The sequence below is a fragment of the Carcharhinus amblyrhynchos genome, chromosome 21 (genome assembly GCF_965287045.1).
Source record: "Carcharhinus amblyrhynchos chromosome 21, sCarAmb.v2.hapA, whole genome shotgun sequence".
NCBI lineage: Eukaryota > Metazoa > Chordata > Chondrichthyes > Carcharhiniformes > Carcharhinidae > Carcharhinus > Carcharhinus amblyrhynchos.
In genome coordinates, this window is record NC_137344.1 from 29,810,318 (window position 1) to 29,827,398 (window position 17,081).

Below are 17,081 nucleotides of genomic sequence, written 5' to 3' on the forward strand. Positions count from 1 at the left end.
ACTCACCTGAATCAAGTTAGTCAAACTTCCTTTATGGTCACCGAGGCTGAGGGGGGATCTTATAGAGACGTATAAGATAATGAAGGGGATGGATAGGGTAGAGGTAGAGAGATTCTTCCCGCTTAGAAAGGACAGCAGGACTAGAGGACACAGCGTCAAATTAAGGGGGGAGGGGGGCAGTTTAGATCAGAGTTGAGGAGGAGCTTCTTCACTCAAAGTGTGGCGAATCTCTGGAATTCTCTGGCCGTTGAAGTGGAGTAGGCTACCTCGCTAAATATATTTAAGTCACGGGTAGATAGGTTTGTGATAGACAGGGGAATTAAGGGTTATGGGGAGAAAGCAGGAAAGTGGAACTGATCCACTTCAGATCCATGATCTTATTGAATGGCGGGGCAGGCTCCAAGGGCTAGATGGCCTACTCCTGCTCCTATTTCTTATGTTCCATGTTCTTATGTCACTTTCTATGTTCCTGCTCACCTCAAACATTTCCTTTATTTCCCATCACCCTGTCCTCATAGACTTACATAGATTGAGAAGTGATAAACCATTGTCTATACTTGCCCTGCCTCACAAAAGCAGCCAGCATAGTCAAGGACCCCACACACCCAGGAGATACTCTCTTCCACTTTCTTCTATCGGGAGAAAGGTACAAATTCTGAGATCGCAAATCAACTGACTCAAAAACAGCTTCTTCTCTGCCGTCGTCGGACTTCTGAATGGACCTACCTCGTATTAAGTTGATCTTTTTCTACCCCCTAGTTATGACTGTAACACTACATTCTCCAGTCTCTCCTTTCTATCTCTATGTATGGTATGCTTTGTCTGTTTAGTGCGCAAGAAACAGTACTTTTCACTGTATACTAATACATGTGACGATAATTAAATCAAAATCAAATTAAGGTTCTTAACATTATATTTGGATTCCCACCTTCACCTTGCCCTTTCCTAAATCTGATGACATTTCCTTCAACCCTACATCCACTCTCATCCCCCAGTGAAAACCTGTTCACCATTGACAGACATGGCTTTCATCTGTTAAGGTTGTGCTCCAGAATTAATTCCCAAAAATCCTCCCTGACCCAGTCCTTCTAAAAAAAATGTAATGCCTTGACCAAGCTTTTGGTCACCCTTGCTAGATTTAAAATCCTCCTTTTCCTTTGAAGTACCATGGAGCATTTCTCACATGTTCGAGATCCTACAAACACATTTACGTTATGTTGAACTGTAACTTGCCAGTTGCTCCTGCCATATTGCGAGTTCAGCTTTCTAATGTTAGACAGCAATATAGAGGTAGAAAAAGCCTTTACATTTTGTGAAATCCTAAACACACATTCCTTGACATGGTTGGGATGGAAGCAACTCCATCTACATTCCACACAAGTCTATTTTACATTATCCAAGCTGCAAAATGCCTATCACGTATGGCTCAAATATAATGCTCTTCCCCATGGCAAGCTTAGTATCAGAGGGCATTTAAATCGTGTTGGGAGGGTGGCAGGTGGAGATACTGTTACCTTCCCAACTTGCCCTGATAAAGTTTGAGTTGGGAAGACTCATGGCAGCCTCCCCACTTGCCACCAATTGAGACCCTAAAATTAATCCCACTAAAAAGGCTTCATTCTGCCACCACTGTATTCACTCATCAGTGGGCAAGGGACTTACCATGCAGGAAACTCAAAAAGCAAACCCCTGTTAGGCTTGCGATGTTTTGAAGGGGAGCTTGCTCAGAGCCACTCTCCTGCCCTTGCTGTAGATCCCCCTCCCATCATTACTGGGTGACCCTGAGCCTTAGTGGGTGCCATTCAGGCAGCAGCCGCCTCCTACCTGGTGACACTGCTGACCAACAAAAAAGTTGCTGGCCTCCGATTGGTCAGCAACTCTCAGCAATGGAATCTCTGCCCCTGGGGTCCTTGATCTTGGAGAAAACCTGTCACTGCCCAGTTAAATGCCCGACTGGCATGTGACAGGCCTTCCCAAAAGAGGCAAAATGGTTCTCCAGCCAGTGGGCAAAAATCACAGCGTCGACATTAAAATCCACCTTGTATCGGAAGTATTCAATTATCCTCACTGACACGATTAACACCCAATTCTCAAAAGTGATTTCCAATCATTAATTGTGACCCTACTCTCTCAGGCAATTTAAGATTCCCATTCATAATCCGTACGGACGAGCTTATAAACAGTGCAAAGTCTATTCACTTAAGAAAAGATCACTTCACCAGAGCAACTTTTTGACCACATAAATGAGTGGTGGGCAACCTGCGGCCTATGGGCCCCTTGTGGCCCATCTGGATTGAGTGCAGCCTGCGAAACATTTTGTTCACTACTGCCACGCGCAGGGTTGCCACATTCCACTGATTTTTGTTTAGGTAGTTATTTTCCTATTGGTATGACTGAAGTGATTTGCATGCAAAGCAAGGGAAGTGAAGTGAGCTGCACGCTAATTGCTCACAAATGTTGACCACAAGAGCCATGCCCTCTCTCTGCATCCAAATAGGTCTTTCGTTTTTAACCATTTGAAATTGATGAGAGCTCTATTAACATATGATTCGCATTTTCTGCAACTTATGAAACATTTGTTGTGTAATAAACGTATTTAATCTTATTCAGGAGGTCATGGTTCATGAATAAGCCTGATTTCAATATTACGGCCTACTGATATGAAGGAGGGCCACTTGAGGCCCACTCACTAACCTAAGTTGCCCATCACTGATGATAACTGTCCAAATATTACAAGAAAGCTGCACAACGTTCCAACATGTGTTGCTCTGTTTTTTCTTACATATTTGATTGTGGATGAGAATTTAGAAAAAAAAGTATTCTGGATCTGTCATTTTAATCCTGAGGAAATGAAGCAGCATAGAATTTTGAAAGACCCCAGGAGTTGGATTTTTATGGAGTTGGGAAACTTTAAAATGGTAGGAGAGACCAGATCTGAAAACGCTGCCCCCATTTCTCACATTCATACAGGTGGAAAACTCAAACTTCACAGGGTCATTTGAAATTATGACTGAGTGCAAAGAGACCCCCATTATGGCTGTTCAATCCTGCAGTATGGGAGTGACAAAATGATGGATTAAACATCAACAATCTTGAAGACAGATGAAGTCTTTCCAATTGTCACGACCTTAAATTGAAATCCACTTTTCTGTAAATTTGGCGAAAAAAAAGAGCTTAAGTTGACAGTGAGAGTTTAAACAAATGGTCCACTAGGCTGTTTTAATTGACAGGCCATCTGGTATATGTTAGAGAAAATTCATGAACATCTGTTCCACAGTTCTTTGGGGGCCTCAGACAGCTCAATTTCACCACTGTAGAAGCTATTGCTTGGCTTGGTGATTATTGCACACAATGGAAAACAAAGTTGTTAACATTTTTCAAAATGCTGTTATAATATTATTTTGAAAGTTTGCCTGAGTTTCAAAAGCTAAAATTATCCCAGCAGTCTTTCTGAGTTCACAGTTCAATTAAAGAGGCTATTAAAGGGTTAGCTGCCTTTGATGTGGAATAGCTTGTCTTTTTAAAGAAAAGAGATTGACTAGTCAAGTGATATTAAAACTGAGAGGATTTTTGGAATGAGAATTATTTTCTCACTGACATGTTTGAGTGAGAGCTGTATTAGATTGTTCAAAGTTTATTTTTTTCCAGCTCTACATAGCTTCGCAGGTCTGCCCATGGTGGATACTGGTTGAATGGTTATGGAGATGGAATGGAAAGGTAGGAGACAACATTGGGGTCTAGTTGGGGACATGAGTTGGCATGAAGAATGAGATGACAGAGGAGGGGTGGGGGGCAAAGCAGCACGACAATTTCTAAAGCAACTGGGACACCATTTCCAGAGAACGAGGCAGGCGTTCTTTCCAGTCTGCCTTGGAACCTACTCAACTCAATGGCTGCCTGCAAGAATCAGCGGGCTCAGTTCATCCCGCCTCCACCTCTCGAGTCAGTCAAAATGGAGTCTAACGGGAGCCTTTACGACAAAGTGAGTCTGTCAAGTCAGGAAATTTCCCCCGATTCAAACTAGCCACTTCTGTAACAAAAAAAAAACAGGCCCTGGATCTTTTGAGGGAAAGATGACATTTAAATAAATGATGATTAGGTATTACTCATTTCTGACTAGCAACATTCTGTTACATCCACATAAAGGGCCAGTTTAGTCTTTGTAAAATGAATCAACTCTTAGTGGCTAGAAGGCTGCTGGTTAGGAATGTCTTTCCCCAGCCAGCAGCATTGCATCATTTTAATCTCCACCACAGACCCTTTCTCTATTCACGTTAATTTAACTCTTTGGTGTTAAAGACAGCTGGTATTAATACTCCTCTTCCACGAGACATTCACTGCAAAGTCATTTTAAAAAGTGATGATAAACGATTGGCAAGAAAAAGAGAAGTTTATATCAGATAATTTAGGAGACACTGGGCTCCATCATATTAATTCAACTGGAAACAAACTCAAGTGAGTCTCAGTCAGTGTGTTTTAAACAGTTATAAAATTATATTCCCTGCTACTAACAATTGTCCTACAGCAAGTATCACTACTCGGGCAGAAAATAAAATCTATTTTTATTCTAAAGTTGGCATATAAAGCCTCAGGATATAAAATTTGAAAATCTATGGAACAAATGCCACTATTTTGATCCTGTCATACATTTAATGACAAACAGGTGTTTTGTTGGAATATACATTTCCAAAGGGCATTGCCACAAGCCTCAAAATTCCCTTCACAAAAAATTATTATCCTATGTTGTCACTTTTTGTGATGTGTATGAGTTGTCGGTAGGGGAAAAAAAGGGCATAGTTAAAAGGTTAGCAATCCACAAAGTCTGAAAGCCACTTGGTCTGGATGGAACATACACAGTAGTGGTCCCATCCACTTACCTGGGAGCTGGTAAAAACTCCCTTCTGCATTTCCAGAAGATTACATCCCAATTAGTCAATCATTGATCAGCTGTTTGGGGTTTTCTGGGTTTTTGGGTCAAGGATCCTGCTTCAAGAGCTGCCAGCAAATCAGTGCACTGGCAGCTCCTCAGCCCCAACAGTGCCACTGGGAGCACTGGCCACTATTGGGACTGCAGGAAGCCTGGGACGAGGAACAGTTTTTGACTTCAGTTTTCTCACTGAAAAAACTCTGACTTCATCCACGGCTGGCATTCTGAGGTGCCTCTGCAGTGAATGGAGTTTTGGCTGAGTGCCACGTTCTACATTCTTTCTGGCAGTGGGCCAGCCATGGATGAGATCGGAGAGTCCTGCCTGTAAACGATGTTTCTCTCCCCACAGATGCTGAGTATTTCCAGCACTGCTTTAATTACACTGATGGAGATCCTGCAGCAGGCCTAGTCAGAAATGCCCTGGTGAGAGAGGTACCAGGGGGCTATTGGTGTAGGGTGGAGGGAGGTCTTCCTATGGGGGTGGCCTTTGTCACAGGAAGGGCTGTTCATGGGGCAGAGTGCCCAAACAGGAGGGAATCCCCCAAATCCACAAGCAGGCTATGATATAGACATTCCCCAGTGCAATTCAATGGAAGTGGCGGTGGGATGATCCTTGTAAGTGGTCACTTAAGAGTCCTCACTGTCACAGGGGCAGACCTTCTCCACTCCTGACTAAATTAGGGCCAGTGGGAAAGGGGACTTGGTAAGGCAACAGACTCTCCACGCTTTCCCACCTGACTGAAATCTCAAGAAAGCTCTTTGCAAATGGCTGTCCCATCTCCAACAATCTTTTCCTCTCCAAGGTCTTTCAATGTATTCTCACCTTCCAAACCAGTGTTTATCTTTACCTGAACTCCATGTTTGAATCTTTCAAATCAGGTTTCCACCCCCAGGACAGTACCATAACAGCTGTCATCCTATGTGACTGTAACAAAGTTGAACAATTCCTCTTTGTCCTTTCCACAGGTATCAGTCTTGATTTGGTTGCCCACAACCACCCTCCTTCAGAGCCTCTCCATTGTTGTATGGATGGATGTGATTGCTACTCGCCTGTCTCCATTCTGATCAATCTATACTTGGCTAGAGAATCGCCATCTTCTTCTGCTCTCACACAGCTACCTGTAGTGCCCTAAGGACCTTTAATTGACTCCCTCCTCTCTCTGAGAAACTGAAATCATCTGAAAACGTAATACCAGTTTCCACATGTACAGTGATGCACTCTAATTCATCCACTAATGCTTACTTGTCAGACTGCTTGTCTCACGTACAGGGTGGGATGAATAAAAATTTCTTCTGTTTAAATATTGGGAAGAGTTGCCTTTTGGGCATCACCACAAATTCATATCTGTAGCCATCTATTCCAACCCTCTGTCCCTGGCAACTGGCCGAGACTAAAACTGATCGTTTCCAACCTTGGCACCTTTTGTGACCCGGAGATGAGATTCTGATTACGTATCTGTCTCATCTCTATGAGGACACATTACCACGTCCAAAACATTGGCTCAGCTCATTCTGTGCCAAAACCCTCATCTGCACACTTGTTACCTTTTCCAATACACTGTTGGCCAGCTTCCCACACTCTGTAAACACGAGGCCATCAACAACACTGCTGTGCTTGTTCCTGTTCACACCCAGACCCATTCACCAATTTCTCCTGCACTATGCTATGCTGACCAACCACACACACACAGCTGCCTAATGTAGTTCCATGGCACAGATGTTTCCCCCAAAACTCCCCCCATTACTGGTCTTCACAAATGTTGAATGAACAATGGGATTTGTGGAGTGCTAGCTTTTAACAGGTACTTTTCACATCGGTGCATGATTTCTTTCAACAATCATGGAATGCAGAATATTAGTACGCTGAAATGAATATACACTTCTGAAGGTAATTGTTCTTTGCAGAAAGACTGCAGTAAATTTGGAGTCCCGTAAGTCCTTTTGGCTACAAACCACATTAATTTAAACAAAGCCATTTCACTTCTAGCAAAGTGCGTTAATGCTCCAAACCTTGACTCAGACATTGTCTAGCCACAGGCCTTTGGTTTAATAATTGGTCCCGAATTGCCAAAATACGTCAGTGCAAGGTAATTACAGTTAAATGCTTGCAAACATTTTCATTTATTCTTAGGACATGGCCAACCTTCCTAAACAATCAAAGATGTTTTGCATGTTTTAAACCCTTTACATGCTGAATTAACAAAATTTTGCAAATGATAACAACTATCTTTGGACAAAAACAACACTGTTCGAGGAAGCACTCAAAAAAAAATGTGTCTATACAAGCCCGCATTCAATTATAATCACCCGTCCCTATTATAGGTAAAGCCACCTACATTCTTCAGTTCAAATTCATACCACACACGATCAGGGTGATCAGAAGAAACTATCGTTTCCAGCAACAAAATGTAGTGGCACAGCGGTTAGCACCACTGCCTCACAGCACCAGGTCCATGTTTGATTCCTGGCTTAGGTCACTGTCTGTGCGGAATCTACATGTTTTCTGTGTCTGCGTGGGTTTCCTCCAGGTGCTCCAGTTTCTTTCCACAGTCTGAAAGACGTGTTGGCTAGGTGCATTGGCCATGCTAAATTCTCCCTCAGTGTACCCAAACAGGTGCCAGAGTGTGGCAACTCAGGGGCTTTCACAGTAACTTCATTGCTGTGCTAATCACAAAAAAAATCTTGTTTTCGTTCTCAAAGCCATACATCACAGCAAAGTCTGTTGGCTAAACAATTTTCCGTTTGTAAATGTGTGGAATGGAATTATGGAAAAACAATTCCATCTTGAAGGTGATTCATAAGAACATTATTAAACAAAAGGAGGACACCGAAACACATCATGCCAGATGACTGGAAAAAAAGCTTAAAAGAGGTAGGTTTTAATATTGTCTTAAAAAGGAGGAAAGTGAGGTAGACCAGGTGTTCACTTTGGTGCGTAGACAACTGAAGGCATGGCCGTCAATGGTAGATCAAAATTAGGGATGCACAGAGGGCTAGGATTAGAGGAGCGTAGATATCTGGAGCGTAGTTATCCACTTTGGCAGAAATAATAGTAGGAGGGATTATTACTTAAAGGTAAAAAGCTGCAGCATGCTACGGTGCAGAGGGACCTGGGGGTCCTTGAGCATGAGTCGCAAAACCCAGTCTGCAGGTGCAGCAGGTGATCAAGAAGGCGAGTGGAATGTTGGCCTTTATAGCGAGGGGGATAGAATATAAAAGTAGGGAGGTCTTGCTGCGACTGTACAGGGCACTGGTGAGGCCACAGCTGGAGTACTGTGTGCAGTTTTGGTCACCGCGCTTGCGCAAGGATATATTGGCCTTGGAGGGAGTGCAAAGGAGGTCCGCTAGGCTGATACCGGAGATGAGGGGGTTGGCCTATGAAGAGAGGCTAAATAGACTGGGTCTGTACTCGGAGTTTAGAAGGATGAGGGGGGATCTTATAGAGACGTATAAGATAGTGAAGGGGATGGATAGGGTAGAGGTAGAGAGATTCTTCCCGCTTAGAAAGGATAGCAGGACTAAAGGGCGGGCGGGGGGGGGTGCACAGTTTAGATCAGAGTTGAGGAGGAACTTCTTCACTCAAAGGGTGGCGAATCTCTGAAATTCTCTGCCCGTTGAAGTGGACGAGGCTACCTCGCTAAATATATTTAAGTCACAGGTAGATAGGTTTGTGATAGACAAGGGAATTAAGGGTTATGGGGAGAAAGCAGGAAAGTGGAACTGATCCACTTCAGATCAGCCATGATCTTATTGAATGGCGGGGCAGGCTCCAAGGGCTAGTTGGCCTACTCCTGCTCCTATTTCTTATGTTCTTATGTTCTTAGTGGGGCTGGAAAAGATTCCAAAAATAGGGAGGGGTAAGGCCAGAGGGCAATTTGAAAAATGAGGCTGAAAATTTTAAAATCACAATGTAGTTTGTAATGCAACAAAGCTGTGGTGAAATTAGATAGAATGCTAGGTTGATCTAGCATAAAATAAAGAACACCATTTTACACCTGTACAAGAATGTGGTACCCAGAATATCATGCCTGTTTTGTGTGTTAGTCTCATAGCTTTATCTATACAGGGAAGATTCCCTCTTACCATGAAGAACTGATCTGACTCAAGTTACTTAGTTATTTTAATTATGCTACATAAATGATGAGCTACAAGGCGGGCACATCTCTCTTAGCTGCAGACTGCTCCATCTGCTCCAGAGTCACTCACACATGACTGCTAATATCACTTCCATCACGATGCACATCACTAACTCATTGCCATAATTATTAACCTACAATACCACAGCGTCTAATTTCCCTCCGCCACCCCCCCCCCCCCCCCCCCCCCCCCCTCAGATTGGGAGGAAGAGTTTTAGGGAGGGTTCAGAGGAGGGCAACAAGGTTGACATCTCGATAAAAGCAAAATTACTGTAGGTGCTGGAATCTGAAACAAGAAAAATCTCAGCAGGATCGACAGCATCTGTGGGGAGAGGATAGAGCCAACATTTTGAATCTGGATAACCCTTCAGAGCTAGATTAACACCTAGCTGAGAAAACATTAATTTTAACAAGAGGCTCAAGAAGGAATGTCATCCCACTCTCAAAAATACTTGATTGAAGTATTTAAAAATCGACCACATACATGGACAGGTTGTTTGAATTCCAAAAATGAGAAAGAATGAAGGGACAGGCGTTCAAATTAGATAAGCTCAGAATTATGTTAGCCATCAGGAGATTTTTTAGAGTGTCATTGACCTTTTGAAATAAGTTGTCAGCTTGTTCAGTGGGTGTAGATGCACTTTAAACATTCCAAAGTTCTTGGGGGAGGCGGATATCGCTGGAGTTTGGCCAATATACCACATGGTCATTGTTCCCTCTTGTATCAGTTTTTGATAAAATCAACTTCACAGATCAGAGAGAAATTGTGCAAAATTATTCCCCCCGCCCCCTCCAAAATTGCCATTGGGATTTTTCAATTCTAATTTTGTCTCTCCAAGAAGATGACAGCACTGTTAGTCTGTCAGAAGTATTGGAATTCTGTTAGCTGGCTGCAGCATCACTGAAATGAGATGGACATTGCTGGGCCAGCTGCTTGTGCCAGTCTTATTGATGTACTTAAACAGTGTGACAAATTTTCCACTTCCTTCATCAGATTTGCTCATGGACTGCAAGCAAATGAGCTGTGACGAAGGGCTATCAAGACTCGAAATGTTGGCTCTGTTTTCTCCCCACAGATGCTGCCAGGTCTGCTGAGATTTTCCAGCATTTTGTTTGTGTCGCAAATTTACTACTAGTTAACTTGTTAGCTTTGTATCACTGATACACACTTGCAAGATTAAGATTGTTCTCACTTGGAGTCAAACATTAGAGAAAAGGAACACTCACAATTCATTAGCCCAGTTTTGAACCTACAAACCTGTGTTCATCAACTGATTAGGAATCACTCACTTCTTTTGCAAAACATTGTTTATTTTTAATGCCTACCATTTAACATTGAAATATGTGAACTAATAATGCAAGATTTACTTTATTAATAAATGTTTAACATAGTATTTAGAAAGTATGCGTGCCATCACTCGCAATATTAGGGAATTGCAACAATTGCAGCCACACTATTTATTAACGTAGAGATTTATGTAGGATAACCAGATTTTTAATGCATTATCTGCTGCACAAAGTCGTATTAGCAAATATCATACGTTCAACAAAACTTTGTTCATATAAAGAACTGACTTAGGAAGCAACAGTCCAGGCAATGGAGAGCTGTAAATGATGAAGTTGGGGAAATCAAGTCATTCCAGGTTAAGGAAATATTCAATTGGTTCTACTTTTCAACACTGGCAACAAAAGAGGTTTGGCAACAAAAGGTTTGGCAAAACTGAGTGAAACTTTAATAACTTCCAATATGGCTTTTCCATATTGTTCATTGAAACCAGCACTGATTTGGACCAATGCATCCAAGTAGCAATTTGAAAATCTATCCCCAGGTCAACAGTTAAGATTTTAAAATAATAGGTATTTGGTCAACGAAGGGGACAAAGGGGACATGAAATCGGGGTGGGTGCATATTGCATTCAGACTACTACTCAGGTGAAATAGTACATACCTAAGCTGCCTGTTTCTGGGTTGTCATTCTATGGGAGGTGCTGGTGTAGTAGTATTAGTAATAAGTAATTCAGAAACCTAGCGCAATGCTCTGAGTTCCCACTCCCACCATGGTGGATGGTGGGATTTGAATTTGTTCAAAACCTAGAATTAAAAGCCTGAAAAGATGATAATTGTAAATACCAATTTGGTCCACAAAGGGAAGGAAATCTGTTGTCCTTACCTGTGACTCCAAATCCACAGCTCTCCAAATTGGCCTAGTGAGCCACTCAGTTCAAGAGAAATTAGAAATGGGCAATAAATGCTGGTCCACCCAGCAATGTCTACAACCCATGAAAGAATTCCTTCAAAAATAAGGCAATTCTAAGTAGTGACTGTAACAGTCCTCAGTTCTGTTATAAGATTTACAGTCCAAATGTTAGCACCTGCTTCTCTTATTTTAGGTCATATCTGTTCCTAATTCAAGAAAGAATCGGCACACAATATTACTCTTGCACCACACGACTTTATTTCATAAGATTACCTCCAGCTGCCTTTTTCAACGTTTAACAGGAATTCAGAAACGTATATATTGTTGTCATTGTCCAGACATGTATTTGGTGAACTATTGCAAAGAAATTGCTGGTTTAGTAAGATAAGCTTTGACTGACACTTCACCTACGACTTGCACTGACTTGGGTGAAACCGCCAGGCAGGCCTTTCCAAAGAAGTAACATCACACACACACACACACACACACACACACACACACACACACACACACACACACACACACACACACACACACATTTCACCAATAAAACAAGTTACAAACTGATCACTTCAGGAGAAATGGTTTCCGGCAAAAAAGAATCCAGATTGTGTGTGGCCTGTCAGCGCTTGGTCCCTTTTCTGTAAGCGTTAGCATTTTTGGAAGGTAATCTTTGCTAGTCTCACGTACAAAATTTTCTTCATATCAAACAGTTCCGGGGTAAAAAGAAGAGATGCATCTATCATTTTGTACCAGAAAATAGTATATTAACAAAGCCAGGGAATCTAAAGTTTACAAAAATAGATATGTGGTAGATGTGCACAGATATAAAATTAAATGGAAATTTGGGGAATCCCACTGCTGCTGCCGCCTGGGAATCCAACACAAATTTTCAGGTTGATATTTTATGAAAAGTCTCAGCTTTACTCAACACTAATTGACCATGGGTAATTGCTGCACTGGAATAGAATCATAGAAAGATGTCACTTATCAAAACAAATGAAAAGCTTAATTAGTTGAGGGGTTGCGGTCACATAAAAAAGTCCAAGAGCAACATTCTCTTCCGCGTAATTCCCAATAGAATACAATAAAACAGATCCAATATGGCACTCCTAACAGAAGAGCCAGTCTCTAATAAATCATTTACGAATGCAGGCATTTTCAGCCACAATCATTTTAGTGTGGACACCACTACAAGATGTATTAAGGGGTGCAAGAGTCAATCTCAGCATAAAGAATACATCCAAAACAGAGTATAATAAAATTCTCTGCATGCCTTTGTTGCTAGGGGGAACATTACAGTTACATAGAAAAAAAAAATCATAAAGTGCTCTTTGTAACAGTCTTCAGGTCACAGAAATGACCTCTGACACTATGCAGTCCTACTACGCACAAAGTGGTTTCAAATCATAAATGGCCACACAGACAGGAATTGTGGAGGAAGTGTCCAAAAACTGAGAGAAATTGCTCTATCATTTTAATAACCCTATGTAAACATTTCACATTTTAAAGTCAGGAATTAATTTTAAGGTTAGGAAAAATGTAATGGAACCAATGCCTTTATTAAACAGCATTTGTTATGTCTGCATGCTCTTTATAATTTCCCCTCATTGCACCTCCTATATTTCAGTGAGGTCTCCTGACTAGCAAGGTTACAGTTGCAGGTTCTGGCCCGGCTCCACAAGCACCGTGAATACCAGAACTGCTTCCAAACTCCGAATTTCTGCAGAGTAGCTGAACCTTCTTCTTGGCGCCCAGTGAAGCAGCAAGACAGTTGGAGAAAGGGGAGCTTTAACAGAGCGAATGTTAAACAGATATCTGCAACGTTGGGGTCAGTTGAAGCAATATTCTATGGAGCCTAACTGTTCCTGAAGTATAGTCAGCACACACCGGATGTCAAACACTTATCAAACAACAATATCCAGGCCTTTGATGAATATAAACAAATCTACCCCAATAAAACTTCACTCATAAATGTGACACCGTGACACCAGAGTGATTGATTTACCCAGTTTTCAGCCATTATATTTACCTAATTGCAGTTTCACTGCATCTTAGAACAAACAAGTTATGTGCCAGGGATTTAATATTTTAACACCCAAGTGTGCATTTCTTTTTAACAAAATGCATTTTATAGTGAACTCCGTTTTATTTAATGTCGCATTTCCACTAACTCCTAGTTTGTCTCCACACGTAGCTTGGAAAGGCCCATAATCTCTGGGGCATCTCAGTTGGTACTTTGCCCAACTGATATTTTTCACCTTATGTACAGTCACTATTTACCTTGAATTCCCACTGCATCCAATTTCAACAGCAGCCTTTTGTGAGGAATTTTATCAAAGGCCTTTTGGAAATTTGTGTACACTACCTCATAGTTTATCACTGTCAACTTGGAATGTCAGTCCCTCAACAATATTAAAGAAGCTGGTTAATCAAGCAGAATCCTAACCGCATTAGCTATTTCTTAGATTATTCTCATACAGCTAGCTGTGGAGTTTGCCTCTGATAAACAAGTATGTTAAATATATTGAAGTTATTTAATTTGCGAGAAATTAGTTGTCAAGCTGTCACTGAAACTATTTGACAACGTAATTGACGTATTTACATAATTTCTTGTTAGCACTGTGGCCTCACAGTGCCAGGGACCCAAGTTTGATTCCCGTTTGAGTCACTGTGTGTGGAGTTTGCAGGCTCTCCCCATGTCTGCGTGGGTTTCCTCCTACATTCTAAAAGACATGCTGGTTAGGTGCATTGACCCAAACAGGCGCCGGACTGTGATGACTAGGGGAATTTCACAGTACCTTCATTGCAGTGTTAAATGTAAGTCTACTTATGACTAATAAACTTTTAAGCTTTAGCAGGGCAAACGCTTAGTTGGAGCTACATTCATTTATAGCTGCTTAACCCATGTAACACTTTGAATATCCTGAAAAGCTCCTTAGAGTAAATGCTAAAGTAGGATTATAAAGTAGACAGCAAATAAAGCCGACAGATAAAGTAGACAGCAAATTACCAGAGAACAGAACCAACACATCATTCAATATTTACTTGTTTAGCAGCATGTTATTGTTGCTGTGGTGACATTGGATGCCTGTATTAGATTAACAGTATATAGATGACTAGGTCTCACCAGGCCTATCTTTATACCCTGTCAGCACAGAATAAGAATCCATACATAAAAATTATTGACAATTGAAAGAGCACAGATGGAGTTAAGTGTCTGCACTGCTTCAATCATGTTCACTTGGCAAGTAGCCCTTGAAGCCAACAATTTTGATGTTAATTCTTAGCAATCGAAGTCAAGTATCAATTAACCATTACATTTCCTCGTATTATCATTCGCACCAGTGCTTGGTCTCTTTCTGAAATGTAAATATTTCCTAATTCAATTAAATGTATAATGCATAAGATGTTTTAAAATTGAAAATAAGTTTCCTTATATTAAAGGGAGATTACTTGTGACCTTAACTAAATACATACAAGAGAATAATGGATACCCCAGAGAGAGCAGCAAGCAATGATTTCATTTCAAGGGTCAGCTTAATATCATTAACAGAAGAAGCTGGAGTATTTTGAATTACTTGAATTGTTCCAAGCTATCAATTGGTGTTGGAAACACCACCATCTTCTAAATGGATTCTGAAGCATATGAGGGTACACATTTTATTTTTAAAAAATTTAACGTTTACTTATTAGTTACATTGGGGCAGCACGGTGGCACAGTGGGTTATCACTGCTGCCTCATAGCGCCAGTGACTTGGGCTCAGTTCCCGGTTTGGGTCACTGCCTGTGTGGAGTTTGCATGTTCTCCACTTGCCTGCATGGGTTACCTCGGACACTCCGGTTTCCTCCCACAGTCTGAAAGACGCGCTGGTTAGGTGCATTGACTCAAACAGGTGCCGAAGTATGGCGACTAGGGGAATTTCACAGTAACTTCATTGCAGTGTTAAATGTAAGTCTTACTTGTAATAAATACATTTTACTTTTTTTAAAACCAAGTAGGCTTACATTAACACTGAAATGAAGTTACTGTGAAATTCTCTTAATCACCAAACTCTGACACCTGTTCAGGTACATTTGGGTTATTTGCTATGCCCCGTATAGGCATGATGCTAGATATTACGATATATCCAACAGTGATCGACCACTGAAAGTAATCATTTTTCCTTATTGAATGAGCTTAGCAGTCGGAGAACATTGTAATTATATTGTGAATCTCGTTAGCGTACTCATTTCCTGGAGAACTGTTTCTTCCCATCACAAGACCACTTTCTTTATCTAAACTACATCATATGATCTGAAAATAGTAACAAATTGGATATTCAGGATAATAGTTGTGGGAACTGGTTGGCTTAGCTGGGGGAGGGGGAAGAAATTAAAATCAGTATGCTGGATGTGGCAGTTCAGGAATATTCAGGGGACCAGATCGCAGCTGGAAGCATGGCATTTGCTACAAGGCATCCTCTGCCAATCAATCAATCAATACAGAAGCTAGTCAACATTTCCTCTTGTGGTTACTGCTGTTATTGGAACTGCACAGTTATGCCATGACCTTATAAACAGAATATCACTGGCATGGACTCATTTCAAAATAAAATGTTAAAAAGAAATGCTGTGATTCACGCCAAAAGGCTATAAAAGTTTCTTAGTTAAATATTTCACATGATCAAACAATTTCCAACCACATTTAAGCAGCAATTTTATTACACAGCCAAGTAATTGCATTTGTAAAGCTACTTTTAAACTTCAGTTAGGTTTTACTGATGTGAAAAATATTTGTGCCCGCCTACTGTTAAACAAAAAATAAAATTTTAAATTAACATCTTTCCCAACTGTGGTGGCATATTTCCCATTATTAAAGTCATAAAAGTGTTCATATTGCAGTAAGAGAATGTCAATTGAATTCATTCAAGGAAAAAAAAATCAATGCAAACAAATGGGATTTATTTTATGGAAAAGCTTACGATGAACGGTTAGGAAGGGAAGCTACTGTTACTGCTGCCTCTGTCGACTGTCAGCATTGTCTCAGTCTCTTCCTTATTTGGGACACCCTTCTATGGCAAGTGCAAACTATATATCTAACTTTTTGTAAACCTATCACCAGTCAGACAATACAGGAAAAAGAGACACTTCATGTCATTTTTTTTTAAAAAGTAAACTTCTTGAAATTTACAAACTGCAGCACTGGGTCTCTGGCAGAATTATGAGGAACACATTCCTCCCTGTAGCTCAGTACATATCGCTGCAGTTCAGATTGAGATCCATTTCGGAGATTAAACTTGTTGCTGTTGACAAAAGCTACAAAAGATTTGCCGATACAGGAAACAAGTCATGAAAAATGAAGAAAAATACTTCATTATTTCAGCATATGGCATCACATTTTTGAAAACTCCAAAAGAAAAGTCTCAATAATTCCAGTAGGAAACATAAATGAAAGACAGACACTGTCTGCTCAGGAAAAGGAATCATGGCCAGCAATATACAAACTTCAAATGGAGCAATTGCCACAGTTAGCAGTAAGCACGTAAAACGACTCTAAAGTAAAGACTTCTGTAACTTACCTGAAATTCTGACTCTGTCCATTAGTACAACAAACAGCATTTACAGTAGTATCCACAGCAATATTGTTTATCTTAAAGAGTTCTCTCTGTAAGTGTTCTGTCTGATACAATCTCTGCAATCATGAATACACCATATTACCACATTACCATGTGCTGATCATATGTTTGTACCACACACTGAAGCAGCATTGTCAGCTTGTGGCTTAAAAACTGAGCACGTGACTACATTCATAAGCTTAAAATAACCTACCAGAAGGAGG

The 17,081-nt window shown here is 40.9% G+C and overlaps 1 protein-coding gene across 4 annotated transcripts in view; it reads right to left on the bottom strand.

Moving 5' to 3' along the window:
* The window catches only part of LOC145356310 (neuronal-specific septin-3-like), a 264,326-nt gene that overhangs the window by 185,337 nt on the left and 61,908 nt on the right, over positions 1 to 17,081 (bottom strand). Inside the window, exon 3 of one of the 4 annotated variants that reach the window (XM_080208913.1) lies at positions 16,822 to 16,934. The exons of the other annotated variants lie outside the window; for them this stretch is intronic. Coding sequence (XP_080065039.1) covers positions 16,822 to 16,861 — 40 coding nt within the window. The 5' untranslated portion in view covers positions 16,862 to 16,934. The remainder of the gene's footprint in view (positions 1 to 16,821; positions 16,935 to 17,081) is intronic. 4 annotated transcript variants of the gene reach the window in all.